This window comes from Entelurus aequoreus, linkage group LG02, assembly GCF_033978785.1.
Source record: "Entelurus aequoreus isolate RoL-2023_Sb linkage group LG02, RoL_Eaeq_v1.1, whole genome shotgun sequence".
NCBI lineage: Eukaryota > Metazoa > Chordata > Actinopteri > Syngnathiformes > Syngnathidae > Entelurus > Entelurus aequoreus.
Window position 1 is genome coordinate 44,617,223 of NC_084732.1, and position 22,014 is coordinate 44,639,236.

General features: G+C 39.3%; 1 protein-coding gene across 1 annotated transcript in view; it reads right to left on the minus strand.

Moving 5' to 3' along the window:
* LOC133634381 (calretinin-like) overlaps positions 1-22,014 on the minus strand; it is a 45,994-nt gene that overhangs the window by 14,708 nt on the left and 9,272 nt on the right. Inside the window, exons 2-4 of the mRNA XM_062027421.1 lie at positions 5,774-5,850; positions 3,334-3,423; positions 3,131-3,211 (exon numbers count right to left, since the gene is read on the minus strand). Of these exons, the coding sequence (XP_061883405.1) occupies positions 3,131-3,211; positions 3,334-3,423; positions 5,774-5,850 (248 nt within the window). The remainder of the gene's footprint in view (positions 1-3,130; positions 3,212-3,333; positions 3,424-5,773; positions 5,851-22,014) is intronic.

The window sequence follows — 22,014 nt, forward strand, 5'->3', positions numbered from 1 at the left end:
TGAAGTGAGAGAGATTCGGACCGAGAAAGCGACAATTTCCCCATTAATTTGAGCGAGGATGAAAGATTTGTGGATGAGTAAAGTGCAAGTGAAGGACTAGTGGGGCGTTGAAGCTATTCAGATAGGGAAGATGCTGTGAGAGCCGGGGGTGACCTGATATTCAGCTGGGAATGACTACAACAGTAAATAAACACAAGACATATATATACTCTATTAGCCACAACACAACCAGGCTTATATTTAATATGCCACAAATTAATCCTGCATAAAAACACCTACGTGTTTGTTATGCTAGCTCCTAGCTCCTCTGCTAGCTCCTAGCTCCATAGAACACGCCAATACAATTCAAACACCTGATCAACACACACAATCACTCAGCCCAAAAGACCGTTCACCTAACCCAAGGTTCATAAAGCTTATATATTTTTAAAAAGTTACGTACGTGACGCGCACATACGGTCAAGCTATCAAATGTTTAGCAGCCAAGGCTGCATACTCACGGTACCTGATATTCAGCTGGGAATGACTACAACAGTATATAAACACAAGACATATATATACTCTATTAGCCACAACACAACCAGGCTTATATTTAATATGCCACAAATTAATCCTGCATAAAAACACCTACGTGTTTGTTATGCTAGCTCCTCTGCTAGCTCCTAGCTCCATAGAACACGCCAATACAATTCAAACACCTGATCAACACACACAATCACTCAGCCCAAAAGACAGTTCACCTAACCCAATGTTCATAAAGCTTATATATTTTTAAAAAGTTACGTACGTGACGCGCACATACGGTCAAGCTATCAAATGTTTAGCAGCCAAGGCTGCATACTCACGGTACCTGGTATTCAGCTGGGAATGACTAAAACAGTAAATAAACACAAGACATATATTTACTCTATTAGCCACAACACAACCAGGCTTATATTTAATATGACACAAATTAATCCTGCATAAAAACACCTACGTCTTTGTTATGCTAACTCCTAGCTCCTATGCTAGCTCCTAGCTCCATAGAACACGCCAATACAATTCAAACACCTGATCAACTCACACAATCACTCAGCCCAAAAGACCGTTCACCTAACCCAAGGTTCATAAAGCTTATATATTTAAAAAAAAGTTACGTACATACGCAAAAAAAAAGTTGCGCACATACGGTCAAGCGATCAAATGTTTAGAAGCCAAAGCTGCATACTCACGGTAGCACGTCTGCGTCTTTGTCATCCAAATCAAAGTAATCCTGGTAAGAGTCTGTGTTGTCCCAGTTCTCTACAGGCGTCTGTGTATCGAAGTCAAAAGTCCTACTGGTTAGAGTCTCTGTTATCCGAGTTCTTCCATCTTGACTGCATCTTTCGGGAATGTAAACAAAGACGCGCCGGCTGTGTACTGTTGTTGCTGACTTCGTTCGAAAAATACGTCCGTTTCGCACCGACAACTTTCTTCTTTGCTTGCTCAGCTTCTTTCTCCATAATGCAATGAACATAATTGCAACAGATTCACGAACACAGATGTCCAGAATACTGTGGAATTATGAAATGAAAACAGAGCTTTTTCGTATTGGCTTCAATGTGGAAGGCATACCCGTGTTCCCCGGGCTACGTCACGCGCATACGTCATCCTCAGAGGCGTTTCGAACCGGAAGTTTAGCTGCAAATTTAAAATGTCACTTTATAAGTTAACCCGGCCGTATTGGCATGTGTTATAATGTTAAGATTTCATCATTGATATATAAACTATCAGACTGCGTGGTCGGTAGTAATGGCTTTCAGTAGGCCTTTAAAGCCGAGCTTCTCAAATATTTTCTGTTACGCCCATTTTCGGTCACACACACCCCTCCTGGCATCGCACCGCGATGAAATTATTGAAAACATGACCGATTGTGTAGCCAATTTGGCAAAGCAATTTGAGCGTATCACTGCTAGTTGGCATCATACTCAAACAGAATTAATCTAATGCCAGCCAAAAACGGTTAAAAATAATATGTAAATGGCAAGCATTTATCCATGAAAATATGGGGAAGCTGCTTATGGTGTGTTCGACAGAAAAGCAGATGGAAGGAGATACCGTAGAAGTCCACTCTCCATAGTAAATGGCATGCTGTACATTATTGTAATATTACTTCACAAAACTACTGTAGTTTTTAGTAGTGCATTCTATTGTGTGGTTTTTATACAATATTTATTATCTAAGAGTTTGTTTTTCTTTGTAAAAGACATGTTACATGTTTAAATTGTGCTATTCTGGGGGGCCAAGTCCCAATTTAACTGAATTCAATTAATTTCTTGAGAAATGTTGATTTCAGATATAAGTGTTTTGAGTTAAGAGCTTTGTCACAAGCTCCTAAGTTAATGTATTACTGTGTAAAGTTATGACTGGACAAAAACAAGATGGGGAATACAGAATAAGGACAGAATACAGAAGTTATTAAGAAAAACAGGTATTGGGTTCTTCCACATCAAACTCATAAAACATGCATATAAGGATCTTGTTTTTTACACTGAGAACATGAAAAGGGCTTTTATCAAAATGTTCTGACAAAATGGAAATCATAATATTCAGAACCTATCGTTAAAGAGGAACTGCACTTTTTTTAAATGTTGCCTTTTGTTCACAATCATTATGAGAGACAAGTGGACAAAACATTCATTTATATTCTGTAACCTGTATAATAACCAAGCTGTAGCAACATTGTTATTGTAAGAGCGAATTATGAGGAACTTTTTTTTGGTAAGCATGCCATTTATGTCGAAATAACAAGGCTCCAACTTCCACATTTATAGCGTCAAAGTCACGCCAACCTCACGTGTCTGTTACTACATTATACCTGTATATATACTTGCAGCATGTTTATAAAGCTTTGATGGAGGGTTTTGAAATGATTTTAGAGGGCTTTGATGGTTACAACAGCAAATCCAATTAGCCACATCTTCCAAACGTTTTTTCACCATTTTTAAAATCTCCCCTCCTCCCCCAAAACGACAAGACGTGTGTTCTTGTCGATAGGCAAAATTCCCAAAAAAGTACAGTTCCCCTTTAATATGAAAAATTACCAGTCAACACCTGATGAGAGAGGTGTGTCCAAAAACGTGTATACATTCAGTATTGTGTTGACTCTTACTGCCATAAATTCAGCACTGGATCCCACAAACTCTCTGAAACACAGCAGGAAGTTTTCTTCTGTTGGCAGAAGCTGAGCCAACTAAAAAAAAGAGAAAAATGAGAGCTGGATGGGAAGTCTGATGTTATTCTCTTTATCTCTACTCCAACAGACATCAATTTATACGAGTCTCATGTTTCATCATGTTTCATCATAGCGTTCACCTCTGCCATCTCAATCCTCCCATCGGAATTCTTGTCGAAACTGGCCATGAACTCCCGCATCTTTTCCTTGAATGTTGCATGTGATGTATCCTGCAGAAAGCAACATGTACAGTAAGATAATGTAGAGCCTGTTTTCAAAATAAATATGCAGGTAAAACATAAAGACACGTTGGAACAGAATGCTGACAATAGAGTGCTTAACATCATCTTTTATACATTTTTATACTATTTGTATGTACTCAACCTGTATTCACATGATTTTAGATTAGATTAGTACATAAATGTATCTTTTGACAAGCATAGAAAAAAAACAAAGATTTTTGGTGACCCCATTTTGGACATTAACATTACGTATTTATTATTACTGTTAGAGTCCTGAATGGCACCCACCCCACCTTAAAGCCAACATTATCGGCTCACATACACACTCAGTTAGTTTACATTCACTAAAAAACGAATTATTGACTTAACTTAGTTGAAATTAGCTTTATTAAACACATAAAAAATAAGGTGTTTGCAGCATGCAGCTTGTAATATATTTTACATTTGTGAGTTTTACTAATCATACAACCTGTCATTTTACACTTAAATGTGATTGGGGTAGCATGGCTCACAATGGTACAATGCTTGACCCCAATCCCGATGTTTGTTGGTTTGGTCCTCGGTCACCCTGTGACCATGTCGAAGTATCCTTGAGCAAGATACTGAACCCTCAGTTGCTCCTGTTGCTGCGTCATCAGGAGGTGAATGTGGTAATAGTGTCTAAGCACGTTGACTACCTTGTAGATAGAGAAGCACTATACAAGTATAATCCATTTATAAACCTGCCAAGTATTACTTTGTTTCTTCTTCATGCATCTTGCTGTCTTTAAAATTTTGTGACACCTCAGTTTTGAACTTAAATCAAGGTTGCTTGAACACACCACAATTATGTGCTATGAGGTGTAAAAATGAAACTTAAACATAACTTTGTCCGATGCTGCCACAAATGCATTAGTTACATTTTTCCTGTCTTCTATCATATCATCCTGGTTTCCATTTTTGGCGCAATGTATGAATGTATAAAGGTGAGCTTTGAAGACGTTGCATGAAGTGTTCAATCCTGAGTTTGAGGCTACCAGAAGGAATGCACCATTTTGCATTTTTTTAAGGAAGTGTACATTGTGTTACACATTCCTAATTTGATTATATATTGGCAACCTTGTCATTGAACTTTGCCAGCAAAATGTATTTTTATCTGAACTTTTATGATGTTGTATTTTATACCTGACAGATTTAAATCAGATAAAAAAAATATTCAAATCTGTTCCAATGCCTATATGCCCAGAGTTGTGTATAAAGAGAGTATGGCCAACTAAACATCAGGCGCCATTGACTGCTACCAAGGATGTGAGCGGCTGTGCCCTGATGCATGCAATTGCTGTCGTTTAGACGTTAGTTTTTCTGATTAAATAAATCATAATAATACGTCTATTTATAGTTCCAAACATACTTCAACTCAAACTTACAATAAAACATGCTTTTATTTCATGAAAGTATAATTTTGTGGGCGTATTTGACGCACTCCGCTGCTACATTTCTGCAGTGTTTCATGACCTGCAGGCACTCTAACACGCACCCGACGGCGCAATAAACGTAAAAAAATTCACAAAACGACCAAAAAATAACTCTCACTTTGCCAAAATCGTCATTAGCTTCAGACTAGTAATCACGGAGAAATTGTGACTTTTATGTGAAGTATGTAACCTGTGGTGGCTGCCTCCAATGTATTTGTAATCACTGTATGTATCACTCATTATGTATTATTCTAACTCATCTTTATATTTTGTAACATGGTAAGTGAATAAGTATATTTTTGTAGTTTTTTTGCCCTTATTTCTGCACAATAACTCGGATATGGTAACACTGGCGAGCAGTAGAGAATATGGAGTGATTTTTGGTCCAGAACATATTTCCCTTTATTCATTATTGACATGTTTCTTGCCACTTTATGTTGTATATTTTTTATGATATTTAATTTCCTTTTCCCATCTATTATTACACACCAAATTAGTCTTTTTTGTTTACACTTCCAATGTCCCATCTATTTTGTGTTTGAATGTCTGTTCTACTATTACCGAATTGCATTATTTTAATTTACTGAGATTTTTGTCAAACCATTTCTTTAATTTGTTCATTTCTTTTGTTATTATTTGTATTAGCTTCTGTGTGCAACCCATTTCACAAACAACACTTTTTTAATGTACTCTAGAACAGGTTTTCTAAGTGCTACTTTTTGTACATAATCCTGCTCCTTTACGTTGACACTAACCAAAGTTAATAAAAAATGGGGAACGAGGCAGGGCACTCTGCAGAATAGCATTTATGAACAGTCTTGTGCTCAAAGTAGCCTGAAGCATTTCTTGATGATGAAAAATGCACCCTAGCAGCAAACACTCACCACGCCTGCTCCTCGTCTGGCAGTCTCCAGCTCTCTGATGAAGTTTTCCAGCTCTTTCCCTTCAATGTATCCATTTCCTGTAACCAACACCAAAGGAACTAATCAAGTGTTATGAAGCGTTTAGATAGCTTCGGGCACTTTTTGAGGCATTTAATGAAAGATGGACATATTTCTACTTTATAGTATCTAAACCTTGCATGCTTCTGCCTCCAATCCGTAGGCATACAAAATGTATGTACAGTATTTTTCGAATCCTAGCTGAAGGAGGCATCTATTTGAGAAGGTGTTTATTACAAAAAATTAGGGATGTCCCAATTAACATTTTTGGCCTCAGATCAGATCCAATTTTGAGTCCCGATCCGATACTTTGATAATAGATTATAGAACTGAAAAGATTTTAAAACAAGTAACCAAAGTAAACAAAAACATGTTTGTGTCGTTTATATCACATATGTTAAACATAAGGCCCGGGGACCATATCTGGGCCGCCATATCATTTATTTTGGCCCACCACATCATTTAATTGGCCAGCCATATCCTTTAATTGGCCTGCCACATCATTTAAAGTGGCCCGTCACCTTATTATTAATGTATTGTTTTCTTTCGATTTTGAAAATATACTGCACACAATTGCATGTGTTCTACACTTTAATATCTGATCATGCAACAAGACGCTCTAAGCATTTTTTTGGTTATCAAATTTAAATACTTAAATATCTGCTTGTCACCTTGACTTACAATTTCAGAGTAAGTTATCCATCAATCTGTTCGTAAATTATAATACTTCAAATAAGTTGCCTATGCAAATTGTCTAAAAAGGTTATTATACGTTTGTATTCATATATATTGCAAGCAGCCCTCTGATGGCAGCCATAATTGCGATGTGGCTCTCGGTAAAAACGAGTTTGACACCCCCTGTTTATATACTGATATTAATTAGGGATTTTATCAATATCTGGATCGATCACTCCTACTTTAGATTGAAGCTTTAGCGGTTAGTTTCTTGTGTTGTTCCGCTTGGTGTGTGAGTAGTATTCTTAGCCATTCCTTTTCTTCCAGTACTTGGAAAAAACTTAGTTTATTTAGTATCTCAGAAGTGGCTTGGGACTGTGGATAGAGGATGCATTTGTTGCAGCATGCTCTCAAATTTGAGCAGGTTTTCTGGCAAGACACACACCCTCCTGGAAATCATGCAACTCCTGCATGTGTGTAACAAGTAATGAAATATAATTGTGTCTCCCTGAGCGTACATCTCTCTTAAAGGAATCTTTCACATGAATACAATCTTTAGCCAGGTAAACACATCGCAGATCAGGTAACAAAGGCCCTGATCCCATGGCCGGGATCAAGAGATCGCTACTAAAAATGCTTGTTGCAAAATGTCAACAGAGAAGAATTCTGTGTTACAACTGTAATGGAGCACTTTAACAATGTATAAGTATGTTGTGTTGTTATGATCAAGATGTAAGCTGTGTTCTGATTAAAACGATATAATTATCTCAAAATACAGTCAAATGTCTTTTTCCACTGTAAATCTGGCAATACATGAAGTCTAATTTGGGAACAGGAAAAATGCAACAAATGCTATTTTTCAATGTTTAAGGTAGTTTAAAGTTGTTGTTTTTTAATTGTATAATAAATATGCAATTACATCAATGTGAAGGACACTTTGCTTGAGTAAAAAATATTTACTGTTAATAAGGCAGGGTTTTTAATGCGTAAGTTTAGTGTAGATGCTGCAGCTTGAGAAACATAAAGAAAATTATACTTTTTTAACTTCAGTTACTGGCAACAAAATAGATTTTTTTAGGCTCCAGCACCATCTGTGACCCCGAAAGGGAAAAACGGTAGAAAATGGTTGGAGTTTAAAGAGTAAACAGAGTTTGGAGTGAGCAGAGAACATGGTCCCAGAATATATATATATATATATATATATATATATATATATATATATATATATATATATATATATATATATATATATATATATATATATATATATATATATATATATATATATATATATATATTTTAGATAAGATATATATATAAATATTATCGTGTGGCGTTAAATCAACAGAAAATATTATCAACATATGTTAATGCTGATTTTTTTGTAAATGTGTCTAAAAACTAAAGATGTGACGACTCAAAAGCAAAACGACAATAGTCTATAGAGATCATCATGTCTTGACAATATGATGTTGCATGTCAAAGTGGCATTTGCAGCGGCAGGGTTTGCTGTAGCAGAAGAAATGAATCACAGACTTGGGAGCAGTTGGAGTGTGTAATGAGAGTGTTTTCTTGACTAAGAGAGTGAAAGTGGGCAGTCAGATTGATGCTTACTGAGGCATTCTGTCCCTTTTTCTACATAATTACGAGGATGAGTCACATGACCGGGGATCATACATCATTTAGTCTTCTGGGTCGCCCGCAAAAAACAAACAGGACAATGAGAATGACTTGAATAACTATGTATAAAATATACAGTAAGGTAAAGATTTAGCCACACCCCCTCTCTCTTTTTTCATGGGTTTCTTTTAATTGCTCTTCCTTTGTTATTACTCTCATTCACCTCCACCCTTTCCCTCCCTTCACCACTCTGCCTCATCTGGACACTATACGGTATGACTTTGGTTCACCATCTGTCCTTGTAGACATACACACATTACTGCAGAAACATCCATTCATCCATCCATTTTCTACCGCTTATTCCCTTCGGGGTCGCTGGGGGCGCTGGAGCCTATCTCAGCTACAATTGGGAGGAAGGCAGGTTACACCCTGGACAAGTCGCCACATCATCGCAGGGCCAACACAGATAGATAGACAACATTCACACTCACATTCACACACTAGGGGCCAATTTAGTGTTGCCAATCAACCTATCCCCAGGTGCATGTCTTTGGAAGTGGGAGGAAGCCGGAGTACCCGGAGGGAACCCACGCAGTCACAAATATACCCAAATCATGCTTTGATATTGCTGAAATTTATCTGCCATTCAATTTGTCTTGCAATGCAAAGCCTTGACCTCACATGCTAGTATTATTGCAACTTATTTGAATACCGTATGTTTATTGTGTGCTTGTGGTTTGCAGTGGTTGGAGACTTCACTGCAACATAGCTCAAAGGTGTTTTTCATATTTTGACTCTTCCACGTAAAAAACATATTGTTAAATAATTCCCTATCTGACAATATCAATCAATTACAGTATCTCTGGAAAGAGAGAATTTGTCTCTTTTCTCTTTTATTGATTTAACGTGTGTTTCAAGTGTTAACTGTGTGTAAGAGATAGCAGTCTTCTCAGAAATAATAGATAGATGAACGTGGCAGCTGCATTAGGTTTGTATGGGAATTTAAATGTAAACTAAACGATGAAAAAGAAGGAGGAAAAAAACTAGTATCATGGAAGTTGTTCTTTTATCTTGTGACCCCTCAGGGCCTCATTAGCACACTTCGCAACTGGATCCAGTGAAGTAAGACTTAGGTAGATCAGCTGTGATCAAACATTGTGCCTATACAGCATATAAGAAGTAGGTTAAACTGAAGGACAATGCCTCTTTATACCGCTAATATTATTTAAATGCATATTTGTATGATTTTGAAGAGGCCTTCATCCTTGGTTAGGATTTATCTAGGCAAGGCAAGGCAAGGCAACTTTATTTGTATAGCGCTTTTCATACACAAGGCAGACTCAAAGTGCTTCACAGACAACAAAGTGAAATGAAAGAAAATAAAAGCAAAATTAAAATGCAGACAATAAAAATAAAAACAGTGCAGACGTTAAAAGTTAAAAGATTAAAAGATTTAGCTGAAAGCTAAGGTGAACATAAAAGTCTTCAGTCTAGTTTTAAAAGTAGTGAGAGTTGGGGAGAGTCTGACATCTTCAGGAAGTTTATTCCAGCTATGTGTTGCATAGTGACTGAATGATGATCTCCCTTGATTTGAGTTTACTCTTGGAACCGCTAACAGATTGGTCTCAGAAGATCTTAGTGATCTAGAGGGCGTATATAGTGGGAGCATATCAGTGATATACTTGGGCCCTAGACCATGTAGTGATTTATATGTGAGCAGGAGGATTTTGAAATCTATTCTCTGATGTACAGGGAGCCAATGTAAGGATTTAAGAATTGGTGTAATGTGCTCACATTTTTTGGTCTTTGTTAGAACTCTAGCAGCAGCGTTCTGAACAAGCTGTAGCTGCCTGACAGTTTTTTTGGGAAGACCTGCAAGGAGACCATTACAATAGTCTAGCCTACTGGTAATAAAGGCATGTACAAGTTTTTCTAAGTCTTGAGCTGACATGAGCCCTCTAAGTCTTTTTACATTTTTGAGGTGATAGTAGGCCGATTTTGTTACTGATTTGATGTGACTGTCGAAATGTAAATCAGAATCTAAAATAACCCCAAGATTTCTGGCTTTATTTGAGGTTTTCAGGGACAGTGATTGAAGGTGTTGGATGACTTTAAACCTTTCTTTTTTAGCACCAAAAACAATTATCTCAGTTTTATCTTCATTTAGTTGTAGGAAATTTTGGCACATCCAGTGTTTGACTTGCTCAATGCACTGGCACAGAAGATCTATGGGGCGATAGTCATTTGGTGATAGCGCTACATAGATTTGGGTGTCATCGGCATAGCAATGATGGTCAATGTTATTATTTTGCATGATTTGTCCTAGTGGGAGCATATAGATGTTAAATAAAGTCGGCCCCAAGATTGAACCTTGGGGGACTCCACACGTTACGTTGGTTGGTTCTGATACAAAGTCACCAATGGAAACAAAATAGTTCCTATCTTGTAGATATGACTTGAACCAGCTTAAAACTGTGCCTGAGATCCCCACGCAGTTTTCCAACCTGTCCAAAAGTATTGAGTGGTCGACAGTGTCAAATGCAGCACTGAGGTCCAAAAGCATTAATACTGAAGTTTTGCCAGAGTCTGTGTTTAGACGGATGTCATTTATAACTTTAAGAAGGGCCGTCTCTGTGCTATGAAGAGGTCGAAATCCTGACTGGAAGTTGTTGTGGCAGCCAGTAGAAGCCAAGAAGTGATTTAGTTGTTGGAGGACAACTTTCTCAATTATTTTACTTATGAATGGTAGATTTGAAATTGGTCTGTAGTTGTTGATAACAGAGGCATCTAGGCTCTGCTTTTTTAGAAGAGGTTTAATGACTGCAGTTTTGAAAGCCTTCGGGAAATTGCCCGATTTAATAGAATTATTAACTATTTGCAAGATGTCTGTTGATAGGCAGTCAAAAACATTCTTAAAGAAGTTGGTAGGTAAAACATCAAGGCAGCAGGTGGATGACTTTAGAGCTGTCACCGTTTCCACTAGAGTTTTAGAGTCTATGGCATTAAAGCTTGCCATCATTGCTGTGTTACTTTTGCCTAAATGGGGTGGTGATCCAACTTTTTTACTTGAGATATTGATGGTGCGTCTGATGCCTTCAATTTTATCAGTATAAAAGAATGCAAAGTCATTGCATTTCTGCGTGGAATGGAGTTCGGCTGGTATTTGTGTTGGGGGTTTAGTCAGTCTGTCAACGATTGTGAATAGGGTTTTGGCCTTATTTGTGTTGCTGTTTATGATATTGGAGAAGAATGTTTCTCTAGCACTTTTTAAGACTAAATTGTAGGCCTGGAGGCTCTCTTTATAGATGTCATGGTGAATATGAAGTTTTGTATTCCGCCAGATTCGTTCAGCCTTCCTGCACTCTCTTCTCTGGGCTGTTACAGCAGCAGATTTTCTCCAGGGTGCCTTTTGCTTGCCAGAAATCGTTTTAACTGTAACAGGTGCAATGATATCTATGATATTCACAATTTTGGAATTAAAGTTGCTTACAAGATCATCAGCATGACATGGGTTTAGAGGTGGTAGTGAGGAGATGGCGTTTTTAAAGAGGACATTAGCATGTTCATTTATGTACCGCTTTTTGACATTCTTTGATTCTGTTTGTGTGTCCGGAATTACAGAAATATTAAAGAAAACACAGAAATGATCAGACAATGAAGGATCAATCACAAGAACATCAGAAACATTGAGACCTTTTGTGATAATCAGGTCCAGGGTGTGTCCCTTATAATGTGTAGCCTCTTTCACATGTTGAGACAGTTCAAATGTGTCTAAAATAGTAAAAAGTTATTTTGCGCCCTTGTCATTCAAATCGTCAATATGAAAATTAAAATCACCAGTTATAACCAGGCAGTCAAAGTCAGTGGAGATGCTAGACAATAGTTCAGTAAAATCATCAAAAAAATTTGCAGAATATTTAGGTGGCCTGTAGATAATTAACAAGAGAATTTTGGGAGAGCATTTCAACACAGCACACAGGTATTCAAATGATGTAAACTCACCGAGTGACATCTGTTTCCCCTGAAACATGTTTTTAAATATAGCAGCAACCCCTCCACCTCTTTTCCCCGATCTACATATATCAATGAAGTTATAGTTGGGGGGTGCTGTCTCGATCAGAATGCTTGCACTGTTATTTTGTTCCAGCCATGTTTCAGTTAAAAACATAAAGTCAAGTTTAGAAGTGCTAATAAAATCATTGACTAAAAATGATTTGCTATTCAGAGACCTGACATTGAGCAGACCCATCCTGATGGTGTTATTGACAGGCTTCGATGTTGGCTTTGATTTGGAGATAATAGGAATGAGATTGTTTAGGTTAGCAGGGTGGCTAAGTTTCCCAATGTTTACTCTCTTGGTAGTCACAACAGGGATGTAGAAGGTGCCATGATTTGATGTAGGCAACCTTGGGCCCAGCTGATAATGTGGTCTACTGCTGAACCCTTTTCTGTATCAGAAATATTCAGGACTGCTGTCAGGGCGAGGCGGGGTTTGCCGTAAGGGGGAGGGGGAGTGAGCAGCGTCAGAGCTGGGACGAACTACTGAAGGTGGACGTTGAGGGCGTGTAAGGGGTTGGCGTGAGAAAGGTGAAGTATGGCTGGGGGGTTGTGGAGCACGCCTTCGTGGAGGGGGTGGTGGAGGTGAGCGATGATCTAGGGGGGTAAAAATCTGAGTAGGGTGGGGCGTGAGTGGGGGTAGCTCCCGGAACTCCAAGGGGGAGAAGGGGGGAGAAAGGTCTACTTGAGGGAGGGAGAAAGATGGAGACGTGGATGGCTTGGGGGATGTGGGGGAGGGATCTTCACATGCATTCAGAATGGAGGGAGGGGCGGTAGAGGAGGATAGACACCTCTCCTCTTTGCTCTGGTGTATCTCATGGTCGACGTTCTCCTTTTGCAGTGGCGGTCCTCCTTCGACGTTCCTGATAGGCTGTGTTGTGTCTTCCTTCCTCGGTGGCTCCTCTTGTCTCTTGTCCTTGGCAGTGATGATAGATGCAAGATGCAGGAAGTGAAACATGTTGTTTATGAATAGCTTTACTCCCATCTTATTCAGGCAAAGTCCGTCTGCCTTAAAAAGATGCCTGCGGTCCCAGAAAAAGCTAAAATTGTCAATAAAATGCATTGAACGAGCAAGAAGTGCACTTGATAGCCACTCATTCAGCGAGTAAAGTCTACTGAATCTCTCAGCTCCTCTCCTGATTGGGGGTAGAGGACCACTGATAAAAACGTCAGCATTCACAGCGCTGACTGTTTCAAAGAGTTTATTGAAGTGCTCTTTCAGCTCTCTTGATTGTTGTTTTACAATGTCATTAAAACCAATGTGCAGGATGATATTTTTCACATTTGGGTGTGCAGCGACAATTTCCAGGATTCTTTTTTCCATGTCAGATACCATATCCTTCGGAAAGCAGAGTACTTTGGTGTTATTATTGCTTTTCATATCTTTTACAGAAAAGTCCCCCACAATCAGATTTTCAGGAGCTCTCGTTAGCTTTCTCTGTGGTGTAAAGTTAGCAGGTCTTACCCTTCTGCGTGGTGATGGTGGGTTATTCAGGCAATCAGAGGGGGATCCATTGTCCATCAACAGTGGGGCAAACCTGTTCTTTAGTTGGACACTTGCTTGCTGGGGAGGTTTATTGGTAGTTCTCCTCTTCTCAGCTGTCCGCTGCTGTGTCCTACGTGGCAGTGGAGTTGATGACGCAGTATGCCTGGCTGAAGATGGTAGCGCAGGCCAGCCGGTCAGATCAGAGATATCGGGGCGCTGGGTCCTGCCAGATATCCATTCTCCCTTGTCGCAGGGAGGTGGTCTTCTCTTTGGCTTTGCACCAAGTGTGTTCCAGGGAGGATTTTCACTGGTAGATTTATTACCCTCTACAGGGACCTCCCGTTTCTTCGTAGCTTCATTGTTGCTAGTTAGCTGGGTTGTAGCATGGTGCTGTCCAGTGTTTTCAGTCGACAGGAGTGCTAGAGTGGTGTTGTAGCCACATTGTCCATTCACTTCTAAATTCACTTCCAACCGATTCATTTTTATTTCCAACAGTAAAATCTTCTTTAGCAGATTGTGGTAATCTTCCGTAGAGAAAGGAGGCATCTTATGCTGATTACCTTTAGCACTGTAGCACAGGCTCGGGCTCAGGCTTATCTTGAATGGTAGGCCTCCTCGCGTAGTGTTGAGGACGTCGTAAAAATATTGAAAAATGCCTCTGTTATCTAAAAGAAAATATAGTCCCACTGGTTTGGTAAGTATCCAAGAGCTGTTGCTCTTTGTGTAAGAAAATAGCAGCAGATAGTAGCAAAAAATGCAAGCAGAAGCGAGAGCAAGCGAGAGCAAGCAGAAAAGCGTCCATCCAGCGCAGAGGACGGACTAGAATCTAGGATTTAGGGACTAATTTTGACTCCACATTCCTACACAGTGAATATGAAATATTGTTCAATCTGCTCACTCATGGGGTTTACCACCATGCTCATGTAATGAGATCTAATATGTGAACGATAATATAGTATTTAGACTAGAGATGTGACGTTCCTGAACGAGTCGAGTCGTTGGAACAGCTCTTTCCAGAGAACGACGAGAAACAGATTCGCAGTAGCAAGCCATTCGTTAGCAAGATGTTGTTTTAATGCAAATTGCCAACACTGCCTTTCTAATGTGCGCCACCTGACTGGGCTGGAGTCACACTGTCTGAAACCCACAAAATGAGCCAGAGTCAAACGAAACAACATCTGGATGCATTTTTCTGTTTTGTGAAGTACCCTCGTTTAGGTGTACACACACTAGGTATGGAAGTGCAATTGTATATTCACTTTATTCACATATTGTGAACATTTCTTTGGTCTTGTAATGCTAGTATTCTTGATTTATTATTTGTAGGCTATTTTTCCCTGGATTGTTAAAATGTGGACAGTTTACCAGTAAAGTTGGTTTGCATGATGGTTATCTGTAGCCTCTGTTGTTTTTATTGTGCCACAAAGTTTCTTATAGTCAACAGAAAATTCTAAATAATGATCTTACTGTCAAAGACACTCAGCATCAAGGGTTGGAATTGGGGGTTAAATCACCAAAAATGATTCCTGGGCGCGGCCACTGCTGCTGCTCCCTGCTCCCCTCACCTCCCAGGGGGTGATCAAGGGTGATGGGTCAAATGCAGAGAATAATTTCACCACACCTTGTGTGTGTGTGACAATGATTGGTACTTAACTTTAAAGCATGGGGATAATTATGGAATGACTACAATGAAAACACAACCCAGATGAAATTAGAATTAATATTTTAGAATATTTCCCACAAATCGAGTGTGAACATTTGAATTATTCAGATACAAATTTTATCTTAAAACTTCTACAAGTGATTATATATAACATAAAAACAATTACAAAAAACAATTTCGCTATTTTATCCCCCACGTTTTGAACTCCATGGTTAATAAAACAGTACGGCTGATTTATGAATTTTCCTTTGCTCGCAGCCGTAATGTTTTGTATTCAACAAGTCTTCATATAACAGAGACACTGAAAAGGTGTGTTATTGTTTGTGCTACCGTGCAATCCTTTGGACGCGTTCGCTCACTGCAGGTGCTGTGGGTTGAAAATGTACTTCCTGTTTGGTTCCTTGAATAGGAAGTATTTGTCCATAGCGTTTCGGCACTAAAGGATTCTTCATTCATCACTCATGATTCATCACTTGTAAGATTTACAATATAACTAAAACAATTCATAGTTACTAAACTGTCCCATGTGTGATGCCTGTAAGAGTGCAAATTTTTACGTGCTATCATAATGTAATCAAGCCAGCGTCGTTAGCATTAGAAAATATGCTAACACGTTCACAAGTTTCTGTGTTAGTATTACTAACTTAAATTATTTTTGTATTGTTTCAGTTTTGTAAATTCCCCGAGACGTCACCATTGTGTCTGTTTAGCTGATTGGAGAGCTAGCTTTCGCAGATAGTGGGTCCATGACGATGACTTCTGTTTTGTTTAATCAGCCGTTTTACTGCTGTGTGACAGGCACCATTTGGAAACAATTAAAGTATCTAAATAAACATCTACAAAATCTTTCGTAATGGAATATATCTGCAGTTTATAGTCCAATCTGTACAAATGTATTTATTCTAAAATTGTGTTTAGAGTGGCTTAGATACCGGTGCCCTCTATAGCCGGGAAAATATGGTAACTTCTGAAACAAATTGTAAAAAATAAATATATCAACAAGCCAGTCTTTTGAGAGGCTCTTTAAAAAGAACGTTTTTTTTTCTAAATTTGATTCCCTTTAGAGAGCCATAAATTCCATCTCTAATTTAGACTGCCAGAGAAGTATTAGGTACTTTGCCTATAAGGTGGCAATCTTGAGCCATGCAGGGGATGGTCAGGGGCACTTTTGCATTTATGCTCTTTTATAAGGCCAATTAATAGCCAACGATGACTTTATGATAAGTTTGACATACAACAGAACAAACAGTAGGGTAACTCGACAGAACAGATGGGATTTATGGCTGACTGAAGGAAATTGGATATTAAAGAACCGTTCCTTTTCAAGAGCCATTCAAAAGACTGTCTCGTTGGCATATTTCTTTTTTAGATTTTTTTTAATAATCATTGGTAATCACTGGTAGCAGTTACTTTCAACAATTTATAATCTATTTGTGGGAATTTTTATCCATAATAATCCCCCTGTTTTGACAGCTAGATCAATATTTTGATTTTTTTTTCACCTAAGAAAATTTGTGGCACAATAAAAACTGAACAGGCTACAGATAACCTCCATGCAAATCAACCTTACTATAACATTTTCCACAAAAAAACATTTGAACAAAACAGGGAAAAATATTGCCTACATAATACATCTATAGTTCTCTGGGTATAAAATGTATAAACAAAAATAAAATAACAATTAGCACAATATATACAAACCCCCTTTTCATATGAGTTGGGAAATTGTGTTAGATTTAAATATAAACGGAATACAATGATTTGCAAATCCTTTTTAACCCATATTCAATTGAATGCACTACAAAGACAAGATATTTGATGTTCAAACTCATAAACTTCATTTTTTTTTTTAAAATAATAATTAACTTAGAATTTCATGGCTGCAACACGTGCCAAAGTAGTTGGGAAAGGGCATGTTCACCACTGTGTTCCATGGCCTTTCCTTTTAACAACACTCAGTAAACGTTTGGGAACTGAGGAGACACATTTTTTTAAGCTTCTCAGGTGGAATTCTTTCCCATTCTTGCTTGATGTACAGCTTAAATTGTTCAACAGTCCGGGGGTCTCCGTTGTGGTATTTTAGGCTTCATAATGCGCCACACATTTTCAATGGGAGACAAGTCTGGACTACAGGCAGGCCAGTCTAGTACCCGCACTCTTTTACTATGAAGCCACGTTGATGTAACACGTGGCTTGGCATTGTCTTGCTTAAATAAGCAGGGGCGTCCATGGTAACGTTGCTTGGATGGCAACATATGTTGCTCCAAAAGCTGTATGTACCTTTCAGCATGAATGGCGCCTTCACAGATGTGAAAGTTACCCATGTCTTGGGCACTAATACACCCCCATACCATCACACATGCTGGCTTTTCAACTTTGCGCCTATAAAAATCTGGATGGTTCTTTTCCTCTTTGGTCCGGAGGACACGACGTCCACAGTTTCCAAAAACAATTTGAAATGTGAACTCGTCAAACCACAGAACACTTTTCCACTTTGTATCAGTCCATCTTAGATGAGCTCAGGCCCAGCGAAGCCGACGGCCTTTCTGGGTGTTGTTGATAAACGGTTTTCGCCTTGCATAGGAGAGTTTTAACTTGCACTTACAGATGTAGCGACCAACTGTAGTTACTGACAGTGGGTTTCTGAAGTGTTCCTGAGCCCATGTGGTGATATCCTTTACACACTGATGTCGCTTGTTGATGCAGTACAGCCTGAGGGATCGAAGGTCACGGGCTTAGCTGCTTACGTGCAGTGATTTCTCCAGATTCTCTGAACACTTTGATGATATTACGGACCGTAGATGGTGAAATCCCTAAATTCCTTGCAATAGCTGGTTGAGAAAGGTTTTTCACAGTTCTGGGTAATGTATACAAATCAGGCTGATGACGTATGGAGGAGTGGTTTACTATGTTTCTAACCTGATGTCCATCCATCCATCCATCCATCCATCCATTTTCTACCGCTTGTCCCTTTCGGGGGATGTCATGTAAATAAACAGACAATATTAGGACACAGTTCTTTTACTAGAAAGTAAGTAATTAAAATACAAAGCCACCACATACAAAACGATATAATTTAAAAAATAAAGTGTACCGAAATGTCTATAAAAAGTCAGGCATTTGTTCGCAATGTCAATCGGTCAGAAAGTCGTCCTCTCGGTAAATGATGAATTCATGAGGGTCAAGCGATTCCTATATATATAGTTTAAAGGCTACGGCTGAGTAAAAACTCTCCAAAATTGTTCCACTGATTAGCGTTCTTCAGCACAAAGATGACCCACAAAAATTCCTGCATTTCGAAAGTTCCTTTTGTTGTTCTTTCTCTCTGTTGTCAAGTTTGGTGTGATAGAAATACACAAGAATATGAAATAAACAAGTGGCTGCGTATATTCCAATGGCGGTCGTGTGTTTGAAAGAGAAGTTTTAGGAATGCCCCCAATTGTGTTCAACCAATTAGCATTCCACAGCACAGCCCGCCCCCGAAAAGGTTCCCGATCACTTGGAAAAGTCCCAATTAGCTGTGTGGAACTTAGAAAAGTTCCTAAATAACTAAATCTACCTGGGTAGTTTTTGGTGGAAACACAGGGGGAAATTTATTTACCTGGGTAAGTGGGGAAGTTCCTGCGGTGGAAAGGGGCCTAATATCAACATAAGGACAGCACAATACGTAACAGGGAGGTAAAACACACACATACTACTACTAGTACTACTACTGTAATACTACTACTACGGGGAATAATGACGTCAACGGTAAATACGTAATTTTTAGAGGCTTTAATATGATTTATTTTCTACATAACATGTAATGGTAGTGCTTTGGTCCAAATATATATCATGTTTTACAGACCATCTTCAAGCCTCTTCAGAATGTGCCGTTTTGTGGGCAGTCTTAGACTATATTGCCAAAAGTATTTGGCCACCCATCCAAATGAAGAGAATCAGGTGTCCTAATCACCATTACCTCCCTGCTTGGCACTCAGCATCAAAGGTTGGAATTGGGAGTAAAATCACCAAAAAGGATTCCAGGGCGCAGCCACCGCTGTTGCCCACTGATTCCCTCACCTCCTACGAGGTGATCAATGGTGATGGGTCAAATGCAGAGAATAATTTCGCCACACCTAGTGTGTGTGTGACAATCATTGGTACTTTAACTTTAACTTTAACTTGGCCCTGCTTATAAAATCAAGCACTTAGGCATGGAGACTGTTTCTACAAACATTTGTGAAAGAATGGGCCGCTCTCAGTGATTTCCAGCATGGAACTGTCATAGGATGCTACCTGTGCAACAAATCCAGTTGTGAAATTTCCTCGCTCCTAAATATTCCAAAGTCAACTTTAATATAGGCCCTGCGATGAGGTGGCGACTTGTCCAGGGTGTACCCCACCTTCCGCCCGAATGCAGCTGAGATAGGCTCCAGCACCCCCCGTGACCCCAAAAGGGACAAGCGGTAGGAAATGGATGGATGGATGGAACTTTAATATAAGAAAAGTGAAGAGTTTGGGAACAACAGCGAGTCAGCCACCAAGTGGTAGGCCACGTAAACTGACAGAGAGGAGTCAGCGGATGCTGAAGCGCATAGTGCAAAGACTTTCTGCTCAGTCAGTTGCTACAGAGCTCCAAATTTTATGTGACCTTCCAATTAGCCCAAGTACAGTACGCAGAGAGCTTCATGGAATGGGTCTCCATGGCCGAGCAGCTACATCTAAGCCATACATCACCAAGTCCAATACAAAGCGTGGGATGCAGTGGTGTAAAGCACGTCGCCACTGGACTCTAGAGCAGTGGAGACTGTTCTCTGGACTGATGAGTCACGCTTTTCCATCTGGCAATCTGATGGACGAGTCTGGGTTTGGAGGTTGCCAGGAGAACGCTACATTTCGGACTGCATTGTGCCGAGTGTGAAATTGGGTGGAGGAGGAATTATGGTGTGCGGTTGTTTTTCAGGAGTTGGGCTTGGCCCCTTAGTTCCAGTGAAAGGAACTTTGAATGCTCCAGGATACCAAAACATTTTGAACAATTCCATGGGATGGCACTTCAAGTTCATATGTGAGTAAAGGCAGGTGGCCAATTACTTTTGGCAATATAGTGTATTTACGTGCCAAAGCTCTCCTCCAGGCCAAAACCCCCTTCGACTGGGTCTTTACGCCATCAGTCATGTTGTCGTTTTTGGCGCTTCCATATCGAGTCTACTGACAGATATAAGAACAATACTCTGATTTATATTAGAAATGGCAACAACGGAGGATATATGTGCATCTACAAGCCAGTTTGCTCCACAACAAGAGGATAGAGAAAAATAATGAACTTATTGACTACAACTTTGGACTACAACTGAATAAAAATTGCGGACTTGCGCAAATGTTTTCAGGTAAACTTCTACCATATATGGAGATAGCTGACGTAACTAAGACAAAATACATCACTAAAGTCTCAAATTCCAAACGACTTATTTGGAGCAAGTTTTGAAAAAGGCAAGATTGTTTTATAAAGATGATTTATGCGTAACTGATCATTCTATCCGTATGGTGAAGAGTATCTCAATTAGTCAATCCTGAAAGACTACAGGGTTGTCAGTAGATTAAGGCTTTCTGCAAAGTGACACAAACAGACTTGTGTTAGTGCGCACTAGAGAGCAAGTACAAACCCCCTCGATTGCATCATGTTATAAAAACACGTCAACACTTCCTTCTTGTCTCTCACCGGGGATTGTGGATCTGTTAGATAACTGCTTCCAGTGATGAGGTACTCATCAGAGGGCGAGAATAAACCCAACATACTTTTATTGTCGCATTATTACTAAGAACAAAGCAATTCATCCAGCATGCAACTTTACTCTATTTGTCACAGTTTGTGTAGCAGGTCCAGGCAATGTGTCACAGCTGTGATGACAACATTCCTTAACTGAACTGACGCCAGCAAATATTCCCCAGTATGCAGGCTGGACATGAAGTTGACAGGCCCCTCCACCCCACTCCCCCTACCAAAGACACAGCTTTCTCCTGTAATTAACAATTGAGAGTGTAGCACATGCTTGTTGACTTATAGTGAATTTAGAGTACGTTGATCGTCAGCGTCCAGCACTTTACCAGTCAAAATGTGTGTTGTTTGTGTTGCCATGCAATGAATGAAGATGCTTTTAACAGACCTCATGTCATGTGATGTAACCACTCAATGGGTCCACATGAGATGCTTTAGCCTTGCTCCAGGACTAAGCTTCTAAATGACCCCAACATGTCCTTGGGTCTAGAATTCAAAATACAATGTATTACGTACACCTCTGTCATGTTGAGTTAATGTTATTTGGCTCGCACTTGTCTGTCTTCCTTCCATTTTGTTCTTCAGTTCATTAAAGTTATAGCCGACCGTTACCTTTGGGTCCTCCTGCCTCCATTAAAAACCAACAAAAAAGATGCAATCAACATCAGATTGTTAAATGGGGCTCACCCATTTGCGTTGAGGTGTTTTTTCACATGCTTGAAGTTAAGCACGTTTCTCTTGTTCGTATTGTCCCATCCAGCCTGTGGAAACGCCCATTAGGCGCAAGTGCTTAACTTGGGAATGAAGGCAGGCTCAATACTAATGAGGCGGACTTTGGCATGACACCGTTTTTTGACTGTGTGAAAATCATGCAACATGGAGTAATACTAAGACATATGAATGTCATTGAAATCCATCAAAAACAA